Source organism: Leptinotarsa decemlineata, unplaced genomic scaffold (genome assembly GCF_025532065.1).
Source record: "Leptinotarsa decemlineata unplaced genomic scaffold, Ldec_3_MD MMD2_P_RNA_scaffold_7, whole genome shotgun sequence".
Lineage (NCBI taxonomy): Eukaryota > Metazoa > Arthropoda > Insecta > Coleoptera > Chrysomelidae > Leptinotarsa > Leptinotarsa decemlineata.
The window spans coordinates 6012225-6025874 of NW_027412534.1; the positions used below are offsets into that span (position 1 = coordinate 6012225).

The 13650-nt window shown below is 31.5% G+C and overlaps 1 protein-coding gene across 1 annotated transcript in view; it reads left to right on the forward strand.

Annotated features, from left to right (window-relative positions):
• Window positions 1–1328: 1328 nt before the first annotated feature.
• Dp1 (satellite-binding protein 1 Dp1) overlaps window positions 1329–13650 on the forward strand; it is a 61016-nt gene continuing 48694 nt past the window's right edge. The window contains exons 1-3 of the mRNA XM_023170497.2: window positions 1329–1401; window positions 1457–1530; window positions 4609–4822. Coding sequence (XP_023026265.1) covers window positions 4650–4822 — 173 coding nt within the window. The 5' untranslated portion in view covers window positions 1329–1401; window positions 1457–1530; window positions 4609–4649. The remainder of the gene's footprint in view (window positions 1402–1456; window positions 1531–4608; window positions 4823–13650) is intronic.

Below are 13650 nucleotides of genomic sequence, written 5' to 3' on the forward strand. Positions count from 1 at the left end.
AAAGAAAATAAAAAGTGAAGAGATTCCAAGTCACGTTAGTTCACGACGTTTCGATTGTTAGTATCTACAATCGTCTTCACCCGAAGACGATCGTCTTCACCCGAGAGCGGTAGATTCAAACTGTTATAAAAGAAATTTAAAATAATTATGAATTTCAGATTTATTTCCGAGTGAAATATGAATCAAATATAGATGGTAATGAAATAAATTTGATTAAACATAATGAATGAATATAGTTTAATAAACGATTGAGGTTATATCTAACTCTAATCAATGGTAATTATAACTATGGAAAGTTTACTATTCATTTCATGTTTAGAGCATGCATATGAATATTTATTTATTTATTGCAGTGAGAGTGGATTGTTAAATCCACTCTTCTCGAAGCATGTATCCATTTCTTACATCTAACCTCATTAATGAGGTTTTATAAATGGTATAAAAAACACGTTTTCTTCCTGATATCGATTATCCGACGTACAATTCGCAAAACAGCAATGCTTTATTGGCATTATACTAGCACAAAATAATTTTTTATATTTATTTATTTTTATTTATATTTTTAAATAATAAATTAATATTAGTAAATAACACTGCTTTACATGTGAATAGTTTATGTTTGTCCCTACTACTAGTGCTGCCTCTCGTGACACGTTCGCTGTACTATTCTCAGGAAAAAGGCTCATTAAAAAACTCGCCCTTAGATGTCCGTGACGTCATTGGAGGAATTGTTGTTCCCTTAACTAAGGTACTCTCTAAAGACGGCTCTTTTTATAACCTCCTTCCCTTGGAATCAGGGTTCGTATATACGAACCCTGCCTTTAATTCTGTATATTCTGGCAATTGATAGTTTTAATTTTGTCTATGTGAATCCTTTTGAAATTAAATTTGAAAACTGTCCCTTTGTTAGGAAATAATTCAATGAAACCATAATCAATAGAACAATATTGTTCTCTGAAATGATTTATTGAGTACATATTTCATTAATGAGTTGAGTTTCAGTAATTGAAAATTCTACAATAAAACTATCATATCAATCAAAATCGAATTGACATTATTATGAATATAGACTTAATTTCTACATTTTTGTTGCTTTCATTACATTTAATATCGGTTGGAATGTCTCATTGAAATTAAAAATAAAGGTAGAAAACCAACATATTCTGAATGAATTTAAAATGAAAGATTTCATTAATTGAATTGATTCATTTGAGGATTGTTGATATTGTACAATTTCGTATTTTGATAAATTCCAGGAATATATAGATAAGTTCATCTGAACAATATGATTGCTGTCTCTAGACGCGAGTTTGTTTTGTTATGTTCTCTCTTCTCTAGCTAGAAGTGACTGAAGCACACCACTAAAACTCTGAAACTTCTTCATTTTCTACTTGGCAGTGGGTACGTCGTAACGTTGTGAAGTTTTTACTTTTGTGATAGTATTTTTATGTTATAGGTGTACCAAGTAAAACTGGAGATTCTATAAGGATTTAGAATTTTCTAGGACGGATTTTCTGTTTTTACAGTACAGTAAGTGATCCAAATAATTGATTTTAGGTCAACATGTTGGAATATTGCATGACACGTCGACTGGGTTAACTGTCTTCCAAATTGAAACTGGATTAAATGTACTTATTCATTCATTGTATGGATTTGATTTACAATATTAGGATGTATCTCCTTTTAAAAATTTAAATTTTATAATTTTTCGTGACATGTGGTTTTTCAATCCATATGTTTCAAAACTCGCCATCAATTTGGAATTCGGCCCCATGAGTTGTTCAATGTTGCATTATTAATGAATCGACATTAGTTGCAATTTTATTTTAGGAAGATAAAAAGGGATTTATGCATGTCCATGTTATACCAGATACTTTTTCCATATCAGTAATTCTCGAACAAAACTTGTAAAGATCACATATGTGTAACTTCAAAAAAAGTTTGATAAATACTGTTGGGTCACATATTTTGGTGCATCATAGTATTTTGAACTTCATAATTTATTTTGCCAGTTCCATTAACTAGGGTTGCCTTCATACAAATTTCAGATTCTCAGAAAGAAAATTGATGAATTCAACTGGTAACAGTTTGAAGACAACTAAAAGTTCAAACATTACTATAATTTGTCACAAAACCCGCACTAAATCACTTTTTAGGACTTTTAGGTTTTGAATAAATATTCTGTTAATCTCAATATTGGCCTTGATATAGTACACAAATTATAGTTTTATAGAATATTATTGCAATTATTTCAGGCTTACATAATTCAAAGGCTCTTTTCATCCTACTATTAAAGAAAATACGTTTGAGTATGTTTGACATCAGCAAAATAATGCATTTATTGAAAATTATATAAATTAATTTCCATATAATTTTATTCTTGTTTTTGGGTTGGTACTTAACTGTGAGACATTGGTTACTTTATATGTGTGTACTCTCCACAAGTGTGATATAGTAATCTGGTTAATCCATAATATTGCCAACTTTTCAAAACCGATTTCTGATTATTATTGATAGTTCGTACTGGAACTTCTGGCATAAAATGGGAAAGTGTTTTCAATAGATTCTGATTATTCTGTAAGGTCAATATGTTATTAAAATTAAGTGGTCTATGATGCTTGTATTTTAAATTCATTTTTAATTCATTTATTATATTTCTGCTTACAGTCCACACGTTTTCATTAATTATGTTGATAACATAAAGATAAACAATGATATGTTTATAATGGCATCGTTCATAGTTCTCTTGCCACACTTTACTATTTTATCAAAAAATCTATTATCATATACCAATCTCAACAATTTTAGATAGTTTTCATTCATACTATGTCCGTTCTCCAAGGCATGTTGGGTTTTAATTTTTTCGGTCTTGAAATCTGATAAGTGCTGCATATTCTTTGAAACCAGTTTCAACCAATATATTTTTTGTTGCTGTCCTCACATCTTATTTCATATATCTCCAACTTTTCATTTTTCAGCATCTTGTCTTTATAGTTACCAAACATTTGTTGAAGTGAGCGAGAAGTTTTGAAGGCTACTTTCATGCTAAACTTTTAAAAAGTGTGATCAATTCCATTAATTTTTGCTCCAACAGAAGAACACGAACTTTGAATCAATGTTTTTTTGAAAAGTTGAGATTTACGAATATTTTCTCTCAATTTCCGTTTTATCATTAACTTATCTACTATTTGAAGGATACTCGTTGCTTTTGACTATATGTCTGATAACATTTTTCTCAATATATTCTCTTTGCTCAAGGGGAATGTAACAAGCCTATCAACAAAATAATGTAGTCCTGCAATGTTGAGTTTGTTTGCCTTTTGATGAATCACTCTGGTAAAATTAGTGGAAACTTTGACAAAAAAAATTCTAACGAATTTCTTCCCGAAATCATTGATGCGTGAAAGAGTATCCTGTTAGATATAGGTTTCGCCTAGGTTTAAAGTTAGAACTTAGTCTATTTCTTCTCCTGAAGATGCTAACTCTTGGTGAATGCACATCGAGGGGAGTGTTACAGTTACGGTGTTTTGGAACAGTATTTGTTTTGGATTCATTTTATTCCAGAGGTTTTAGTTCTATCTTTCATATTGGATATCATAAGAAAACTGGCAGATGAATTCAAAAGCGCTCCAAAATATGGTCTGTTTCATTAAAAAAAAACATTTCCGTGAGTACTAACACTGTATTGAGAAGGTAATTGAAAGTAGTCATGTTTGAAATGCAATAAAGATTTCAAGGAATTACGAAAATGTGTGTGTATATATTATTCAACAAAACGATTTAGCATGGAGATAAACCACATGTACTCATTTTTACTCCTAAAAAAGTTGTCAATGAAGGTTAAAATGTTGGCAAGTATCTACATTTGAAAATTCTGAATCCTAGTAAAGTATAAATAGGTAATTATACATAAGTAATTTATTAATGTCACTATACACTGCCCTGCATAAAGTAGTTTTACAAAAATGTAAGTAACGTAAAAATCTAAATGTCATAGTCAACAATTTGATTACTAAAAGTTGCTCATTTGTCAAAAGATAAAAAACATTTCAATACTGTATTGTTGGTCTTAATTTATTTTCGCATATGATGGAGAGTGCATTAAAACTAATGGTTTTTCTGTGCTGTATTGACCTGTGTAAAAACATTTTAACACCAATAAAATATTCTATTCTATTCTAAAAAGTACTTTGAATGTGAAGATATTTGTGTGGAAAGAAAATGGAAAGAATTATATAACAGATTTGAATTTTCATACCCCTTTGTCCAATCTATTTGCAATATATTCAAATGAATTTACTAAAACAAGATGAGATTAAATTTGCAGTATGTATACATATAAATGAAAAACTAAATTGAAAATGTGACGTGACCATGATTTGAACATGGCTCTCCAGTTTTTCAGATAGACACAACCAACTTTTGCTATTGCTACGTATTTTATTACAGACGCTAATGTAAAAAAAGATAAGTTTATTCCACCTGAGTTTTCATCAGATATCCAAATAATTTTTTAGACCATCTCTTAGGAACTGATATCTTGTTAAACACAAACATCATCAAAATTGTTAAACAAAAAGTGTTTGAAAGTGTTTTTTCATTCTTTAGTGTTGCTGTAACGACTTGGCACGAATCAGGACATTCCTAAAATGCAGCAACCAGTGATGGAAGAAGGCGCGGCTTACGAGCCTTCCATTAGTTACGATGATCTTTTTCCAGCATTACCTGAATCAGCTCCTTCAAATCAAAGCAGTAATACAATTGGACAGTGGAGCAACAACAAGATGAGAGTCGGATCATCCACTATTACTCAAGTGTTCAGGTTGGTTCAATTATAAATATATAATAGAATTAGTGGCTTGAAGCCAATGTTATCATATATTTTTTACAATTACTTAGTACGAGTTTCTAGTGCTGGAATAATTGTAATAAAAATTATATATCATCTAGACTGCTATTTTTCTCACTGTCGCTTGGACCTTTGCTGTGAAGAAGTCACTGAATGACAGGATTTTAGTAATTCGAGGAATCGTACGTTAATCCTCAACTCGCACAAGTTTCGACTTCGCTGCTAAATTCCCAGTATATCTTGAATGCTTTGGAAAATGATCATCAAGTGGACGTAACATACACTGACTTTTCCAAAGCATTTGATATGGTCAACCATAGTGTTCTATGTAAAAAATTGAAGGCAGTTGGCTTATTTGGAAATTTGGTAAATTGCTTCACAGTTACCTTTGAACAGAGTATGATTCATAAAAATAAAGGAACTATGTCTCAGGAAATCTCTGTTACCTCGAGGGTACTGCAGCTTTAATGGACTTCTGAAAGAGGGACTCCTTCCAGAGGATATCCATAAACGCACAATAATCTAACTGTCAGTATTGACACTGAAGATTTTTTGCCAATGATGTTAGTGTAATCATCGGTTGGGTATCAAATGCACAACCTAATATTGAATCAATGATGATTTTCACCAAAGAAAATAAGCTATTTCTCAATGATGACTATGCAGTTTAGACTAATAGGTCATTCAGCTGACTATAGTTTATTGCTAAGAAACAGTAATATAGGACAAAATAAGCATGTGGAGCAAACAGATGAAATAATTTTTTTAGAGTATGGCTCGACTAGCATCTCTCCTAGAAAAACCATATTTTGAGACTTGAAAAATCTCTTGCAAATTCAAATTTTGGTATGTTAAGTCTTGGGGCATTTTGAGCATTGCTGTTATGCTCTCCGTTTACTATGCATGTATCCAAAGTATTTTCCCTCCTGTGCTCTATTCGACAGACCCTAATAGTGAGGAGAATTTTGAGGAGCACCTTGAAATTGCCATATTTTTATACAGTATACAGTGTTGCTTACTACACGTAAAGTTAGTGAATATAAAAAAACTTATTAATTTGAATGGTTGTTTGAAATTTTTGAACCAAAACCCCTTTCATTCTTTAAAATAATTTCTCTTATATTCATTTCAGAAGAAATGGTAATGTCTTTGAAATCATATTTGTTTGTGTTGTTGAACATTTATTTTTTTAAAGAAATGAACTTCAAACATTCAAGTCAGTCTCGATATACCTACACAGTAGGTTGAATGGACTGACGCCTATTAGAAAACAACTACTCCCCTGGCTAATGCCACGAAGGTCGTTGGATTATATCCGACAGGCGTCAGCGCAGGAATCTTTACAGAAAATTTCCTGCATATGCAATTGGCAATAGAACTGAAAGAGTCGACCTTCTATCTTGGAACGGGCACACTTGCAGACCGGTTTCGGGCTCATTCGCCACTCGTCAGTGCAAGATAATGACCATCATCGACCTAAAGTTAATGGTATTCCATAATTGAAAATCGGAATTCTTTCAGAGTATTTCATTCCTCTTCCGAAGTTGGAGCGAACATCATCAAATGTCACTCCATCTAGTGGACGAGGTACTAACCAACTGCATATCCGTAATTTGCCCAATTCCTCTGAATAAGGAAGAAAAACTTTTTTTATTTAGTCAGTGGGCTATGCTTGAAGACTGGCAATAAACAAATCTAAAGAAATGAACTTCAAACGTTCAAGCCAGTCTCGATATACGTACACAGTAGGTTGAATGGACTGACGCCTATCAGAAAACAACTACTCCCTGGCTAATACCACGAAGGTCTTTGGATTATATCCAATATAATCTTGAAAAGAAATGCATTTTGACCGCACCTGGAGTATTTATGAAATGTTTCGCTTTTTGTACATAGGAACCATGAGTCGTTCATAACTAACTGAGCATACACCCATACACTATCAGTATACTTGCCATGCCACTGTTCTTTGAATTCATTTGCATGGGAGTGACTAATTCAATAATTCAAAAAATTCTCATTAAACACTTGCTTAGATTTTTATAACAGATTGTCACTTTTTATAACGAGATCAAATTATGAAGCAATGTTAACTTATTACTGGACATATTTTACTGTAGCCATAAGAAATATTAGTGGATACTTTTACAATCAAATTATTATATAAATTGATTGATGTAGCTGTTACTACAGGGTACGAGATCATCATGAAAAATTTAATTTTTCATGAATTATATTTTTCAATGGCTAATTTTTACTTGTTGTGTTTGCTGCCGATTCAGTTTTATTTATTGATGAATGTTTCCCGCAAGTAATGTTTCCATATTTTTATTCCTTAGTCCTCTATGATCTTGATAATTGATAGTCACGAATTGATTTCTATGTGACAGTAATGTAATCCACTTCAGAGAAACTCCTATAATGCTACGAGACAACTATTTGCATGATTTCATGATTTACACATCAAAGACACAACTGGAATCGCAAAATATTCCTATTGGGTGTTCCGCTGCTTTAAGATATTGCAATAGTCTTCCATAAAATGAATGGATAACTGTATTACTTGAAAATCCCATTCTAAATACACGTTGATTCTCAGTAAAGATAGTAAATTTTTCCAAGTAACCTATGGAGAAAACTGTATTCAAATATTTTGCCAAGATTTTGTGTTATTAGTTATTTCAGTTATAACTTTCCATGAACACTTTGTTGCATTTTCTGAACCAATTATTTATTTTTGATAATTTTTTTCTCTGAATTATTTACTAAAAAATTTAGCTTGGACATAAATAATAAAATAATGTACAAAGTTTTTAGTTGGTTGAAACATTTATCATGAGTTTTCAATTACTTCAAAGCATGAAGCTTCAAAAACTTGTTCTTCAATATTTCAATGATGCATTTTTATCCCAATATTGTTGAGGCCCTGAATGCAATTTAGCTTGAAATAATACTCTTTGGTTTTAGAAAACCCTGTTAGGAGGGGATTTTCTTCGCCCAAGCTGGTTAAGCCCTTTCTTTTATGATCTTGAACATTTTTATCTGTATTTAATATATATATATATATATATATATATATATATATATATATATATATATATATATATATATATATATATATATCCAACTATCAATAGAGCTTCCGTACATTTACAATTTTCTATCAATCGGGCGTCCGGTTTCAATGAGGCGTCCATATATGGACGCCGAATTGTTTCACCATGCCAGGCAGTTCAGAGGTTCCCTATCTTCCATCTGACAAAATTTCAGATGGGCGCCTATTTATCAATTTCATTGTCAAAATTATATGTATTGGCGTATATTCTAGTTGAGTCTTTTTTATTTTGGTGGCGCTCGGGAGGTACGCGTATACTTGTGCCGTATATTTTTCATACATGTGAGCGATTATGAGGCGTCCATATAACTGACAACAATGCAATAGTTTTTGCGAGAGGGAAGTCTCAATGATTTGTTAGAAATATCGTTGATTTGGTATGTTTGTAGGTCGGCGCCGGTTTCATACACAGGGTGACAATTTGAAAACTTACAAGGTCTATCTCTGAGCAACCAAATAAAATATAAGAAATCGCTGAAAACAACTTTCATAATACAAAGGGAGAAACAAATGATGTGATGACTAACTTGTTTTTTCTCTCACACCCTTGCCCCCAGCCACCACAACTTCATATTTTTGAAAGGCAACCACCTACTTGTGATACATTATCTGAAAGCTCTTAAGATATGCTCTTCAATGGTACTCTTCAAAGCTACATTCGATGCAGTAAGTTTTGGTTCATCAAATAAAAGAATTCATTCAGAATAAATTTTATTTTCTATTATTAATTTAGTAAATTTTCAAAAACATGATTTTTACCATCGTAGCATTAATATTAAGACTTGAATATTTTACGCCTCTTCTATTTTTTTTTATTCGTCTCGATAATAGATAGGGATAGATAGGGAAGGAGAGTGGCACCTTGTTTTAGAGGTCTTTCGAATACCTTTACTACTCTGTCAACAGAAAATTTTTGTGACGATTAGTTTTCGAGATAATTTGAAGTTTTAAAGGTATTTGCATTGAGTTCAACTCTTTTTAAAATAAATCAAATTGTTTTTAAGGTGCAAGTTACGTTCAGAACTCTCATAAAAAAAATAAATTTTTGCTTTTTATGACAACCTGCTAATACGTGTCCATTTGATGTCGAATTATTTGTTTATTACGAGGAGATTTCTCCGGGGGATGGGGTTGGTTACCACCATTACATTTTAGGTAAATTGAGTGGCACCTACTTATGAAGGTTGAATTGCCTCTTCAAGAAGTTGTTAATAAGAATCACCGGTTGAATTTCCATCAATGAAAAATGAACCTATAATATGATTGCCTAATATTCCGGCCCAGATATTCAACTTTTGGGGATGTTGGGTATGTATTTCTGCGTATTGTCTTGGGTTTTCATCCGACCAATAACGGCAATTGTAACGGTTCACGCAACCATTTGAATAAAATGAGCTTTCGTCCGAATAACAGATGTTATAAAGCAGTTCGGGATTTTGCATTAATATTTCACTCATGCCCTCACAAAACTCCTGTCTTCGGTCAAAATCATCCTCATTGAGTTCACGAACAAGTTTAATTTTGTAAGGATGGTATTTGTGGTTTTTAAGGATTCTCCATGCGATCATATGGCTTATTCCTGCCATTGCGGATAAACCTCTGGTACTTAACCTGGGATTGGCGATGACTTGACCAAACACTACAATCGCATTATCGTCATTCACTACCCTTCTCTGAACATCACTTTTTTCATTTAAAACCGAACCTGTCTCCCTGAATTTTGTGACCAAATCCAGAACGTGATTTCTGCTTAGGTGTTCACCAGGTTTTTGCTCGTTAAATAAAATTGATGTTTTATTAGCATTTTGGTCGTTGCCAAAAAATGAAGCAATAACTGAAACCCTTTCGGCAGTAGTGAAAGAAATGTTTAAACAAATAACAATACACGACCCGTTTCAACAAAACAATCGAACGTTGTTATTTAACAAAAAATTGATAAGAAGAACTGCTTAAAATTTTTTTTATTTAGGCATACAAGTTACCGAGTGGTCTGTCTAATGTATTATCAACATGGCAATTTTAACTTCAAATTATCTCGAAAACTAATCGTTACAAAAATTTTCTTTTAACAGAGTTGTGAAGGTATTCGAAAGACCTTTAAAACAAGGTGCCACTCGACCTACTTTCCCCATCTAAATAAAGGTCGTCGGACGCACCTCTCTGAGGGGGTGCGTACTACAAAAAATCTGATTAGTCTGAAAGGTGTCCCCCTTCAATTAGAAATCGACGTGTCCGAGCTTTTTTGAAAATCTTACTTTTTATATTCAAAAACGGCTCTGTTAGGTTTTCGTTGTTACACACTGTATATAGAAGAAAATGTAAATGGCGAAATGTATGATCACATGCTAGAAAGATCTATCGAACCTCGGATAGTTCATGAATTAGAGAATCACAGAGACATACACGGCAATTTATCTTTGAAAGAAAATGTATTACATTTTCAACAGAATGGGGAACCTTATTATTTTGTAGTTCCAGTTATTCAATGGTTAGATAATAATTATGCTGATCAATGTATTGGAAGAAGAGATTCTACTGAATGGCCTCTCACATCCCTGGACCTATCTCCTCTAGATTTTTTCCTCTGGGCCACTTACTTAAAATAGGTTGTTTTAAAGACGACGCAATCTGATTCAATAAAGCCACTGAAGGAAAGAATAATCCAAGAATGCTGAGCTATTTTCAGAGAAACATTTGCCAATGTTTCGGAATGACTTTCGGAAATGAAAATTGCGAAAGTTATAAACAATTTAGTGAAAAATAAAAAATGGGTCCAGTTTTTTGGAAATATCTCAAAAACTAATTGGAATTTTCAAAATCGAAAAAAAAAAAATCGAAAAGAGGAAGAAATTTCCTATCGAAAAGTCCTGACTACCGGAACTGTAGGACCAATATTTATAATTTTCCCGGAGCTCTGAAATAGAGCTCTAAATCGGGTGTTTAGCCGCGTGTAGGCCGTGCGTGTTTAGGTTAATTTTACAAAAAAAAATTTATAGCATATAAAATATATAAATTGAGGAATGAAAAAATTCAGTCATATACTCAAAAGATAAATTAACAGTAATCTGTCGGTAAAAAATTTTTAATGCAATTATTAGATTTATTATGCTATTGTTAATTAACAATTTTTTATCACTCGATTATCATTATTGCAAGTGTGATATTTTTCAAACTAAAAGTGTGGAATTTTTTTCCTTCCATAGAGTTATGATTATAACGGTTAGGAATTGATTTACTTCCAAAATATTGAAAAATTATTATTTTTCAGTTATTTATTAACCATTTACTGCATTTTTGAATTAAAAAGTTTATTAAATAATCGAAGAACAATTTTTTTTTGATTATTATTATTAGTATATTTTTTTTTCAAATCAGAAGCTACATAAAAATATTTTTTTTATTTCATCACTTATTGTTTAAAACTTTGTTATAAATTCGATAAAAAATGGAGTGAATAAAAAAATGCATGGTTTTTTTCATTCATCAATTGCAACTGGAACAAAAATGAAATGAAAACATTCATTTGTTTATAACAAATTGTTTATTCAATACACAATGGAGAATTTTAAAAATTAAATTGTTTTTGTTCCGAATTAAAAACAAGATGAATAATTATTTTAAAAAATTGGTTTCTTAATATTATTAATTGGTGGTAAAAAAATTGTTACTCAACAAATGCGTTTTTTTGCATTGTAAAAATTTCTTCAAGAGACAATTGAAAAAAATCATGATTTTTATCAAAAATTAAGATCCAAAAAAAATTCAATCATGTTATAAACAATGCATTTGTTTATAATAAATTTTTAAACAATGAGTGATAAAAATTTTAAAGAAATATGTTCATCTAACTTCTGATTTGTTGATGATCGAGCGATAGAAAATTGTTAATTAACAATAGCGTAATAAATCGAATAACTGCAATAAACATTTTTTACCGACAGATTATTGTTCATTTATCATTTGAGTATATGCCTGAATTCTTTCATTCCTTAATTTATATATTTTAAATGCTGAAATTTTTTTTAGTAAAAATGGCCCAAACAGGCACGGCTCACGCGCGGCCAGACAGCCGATTTCGAGCTCATTTTCAGGGCTTCGGGAAAATTATATATATTGGTCCTACAGTTCCGGGAGTTGAAACTTTTTTATAGGAAATTTCTTCCTATTTTCGAATTTTCGATTTTGAAAATCTCAATTAGTTTTAGAAATATTTTCAAAAAATTAAATCCATTCTTTATTATTCTCTAAATTGTTTATAACTTTTGCTATTTTCATTTTCGGAAGTCGTCCGTTTTCAAAAACTTTCTAGACGCTATTCCGAATCGAATGACACCTCAACCATAATTTTCGGAGACTGCTGAAGAAAGTTCGGAAAAAAGCACTTCTTGATCAGATTAGTCAAGTTCAAACATAGCTTAACAATCTTTCAACAGCTACAGATTGGGGATGAGAAAAAACAGAGACTCTGTTTTTGCCCATGAAAACACCATAATCATTGGCAGGTTTAGAATTACTGAAACTAGTTCATTGTAGTTGCATAGTAGGTATCTAACTGCAGTAAAACTTAAAGCAGTAGAAAAACAGTGATGAGTGCAGTACGGCATGATTGTTGATCAACAAAATACTAACCATCCAGTATATCGAAAACTGATTCAGGCATTCTACGTATCAAACTCAGATACTAACTCTGACGGTTAAGAATGCGTTAATAATAAATTGTTTTGGTAATAAATGATAAAATTAATTATGAAAAATGTTTCTGTCAATTTGTAGAGAAATGTCAATTATGATTTTCAAAATAGAAAACATTCTCCGAATAATCATTTGAACATTCGAAATATATAAAAAAACGTTCATAAACAATTAAAAATCGTATTTTTTTCTGAATATCATATTATGAAGATAAAAATTTTTTGAATTCCCATACGGTCATACACAATTTATAAACAAATTGCGCTAAAACAGTTTGTTCAACTTACCGAATGTCTTTATTTGATACAGAAACAGGATATAATGATAAATATATAGAAAAATTAAAACAATATGTTATGTTACTAAAAAAAATCATAATGAACAAAATATAATGTTTTTGAACTTTTATAATGTGATCTTGTGGAGCACATTGATAAAAAGAGATTCACGTTCATTACAAGACCAAACACGACTATGATACGATATTTCATCATGGAATCCTAGTGCCTATCTTCCGGCTCCATCATCAGATCAGCTCCAGAGTACCTACCATATTGTCATCAAAATCACATAAAACTGCCAATTTTCATAACGCTACGATCTTTAAAAGATGGTTAAATTAGTTTTCTTAGATTTGACTACATAGTTACATACATACATACAGGTCGACCTAATAAAAGCGTATTAAAAACGAAAAACTCTAGAAAAAATAAAAAAATATTTAGGTCAGTCCTTAAAGAAATATTGAAAAATGCATGACTCGAAAAATCGTATACCATACACGGAAATGAATCTTGACAGGTCTTGATGCCTTCTAGATGGCTATCCTGTGTAGTGTGTATCAGCCAAATGGAATAAATATGACACTGAGTAAATATGACTGTGCTCAACAAAACACTCAGGCACGTCCAATTTTCAACAACCAAATTTTTCAATGCTCAATAACTCAGTTAACGGGAACAACAACTCGACCACGAACTCGGGCTTTGCAACC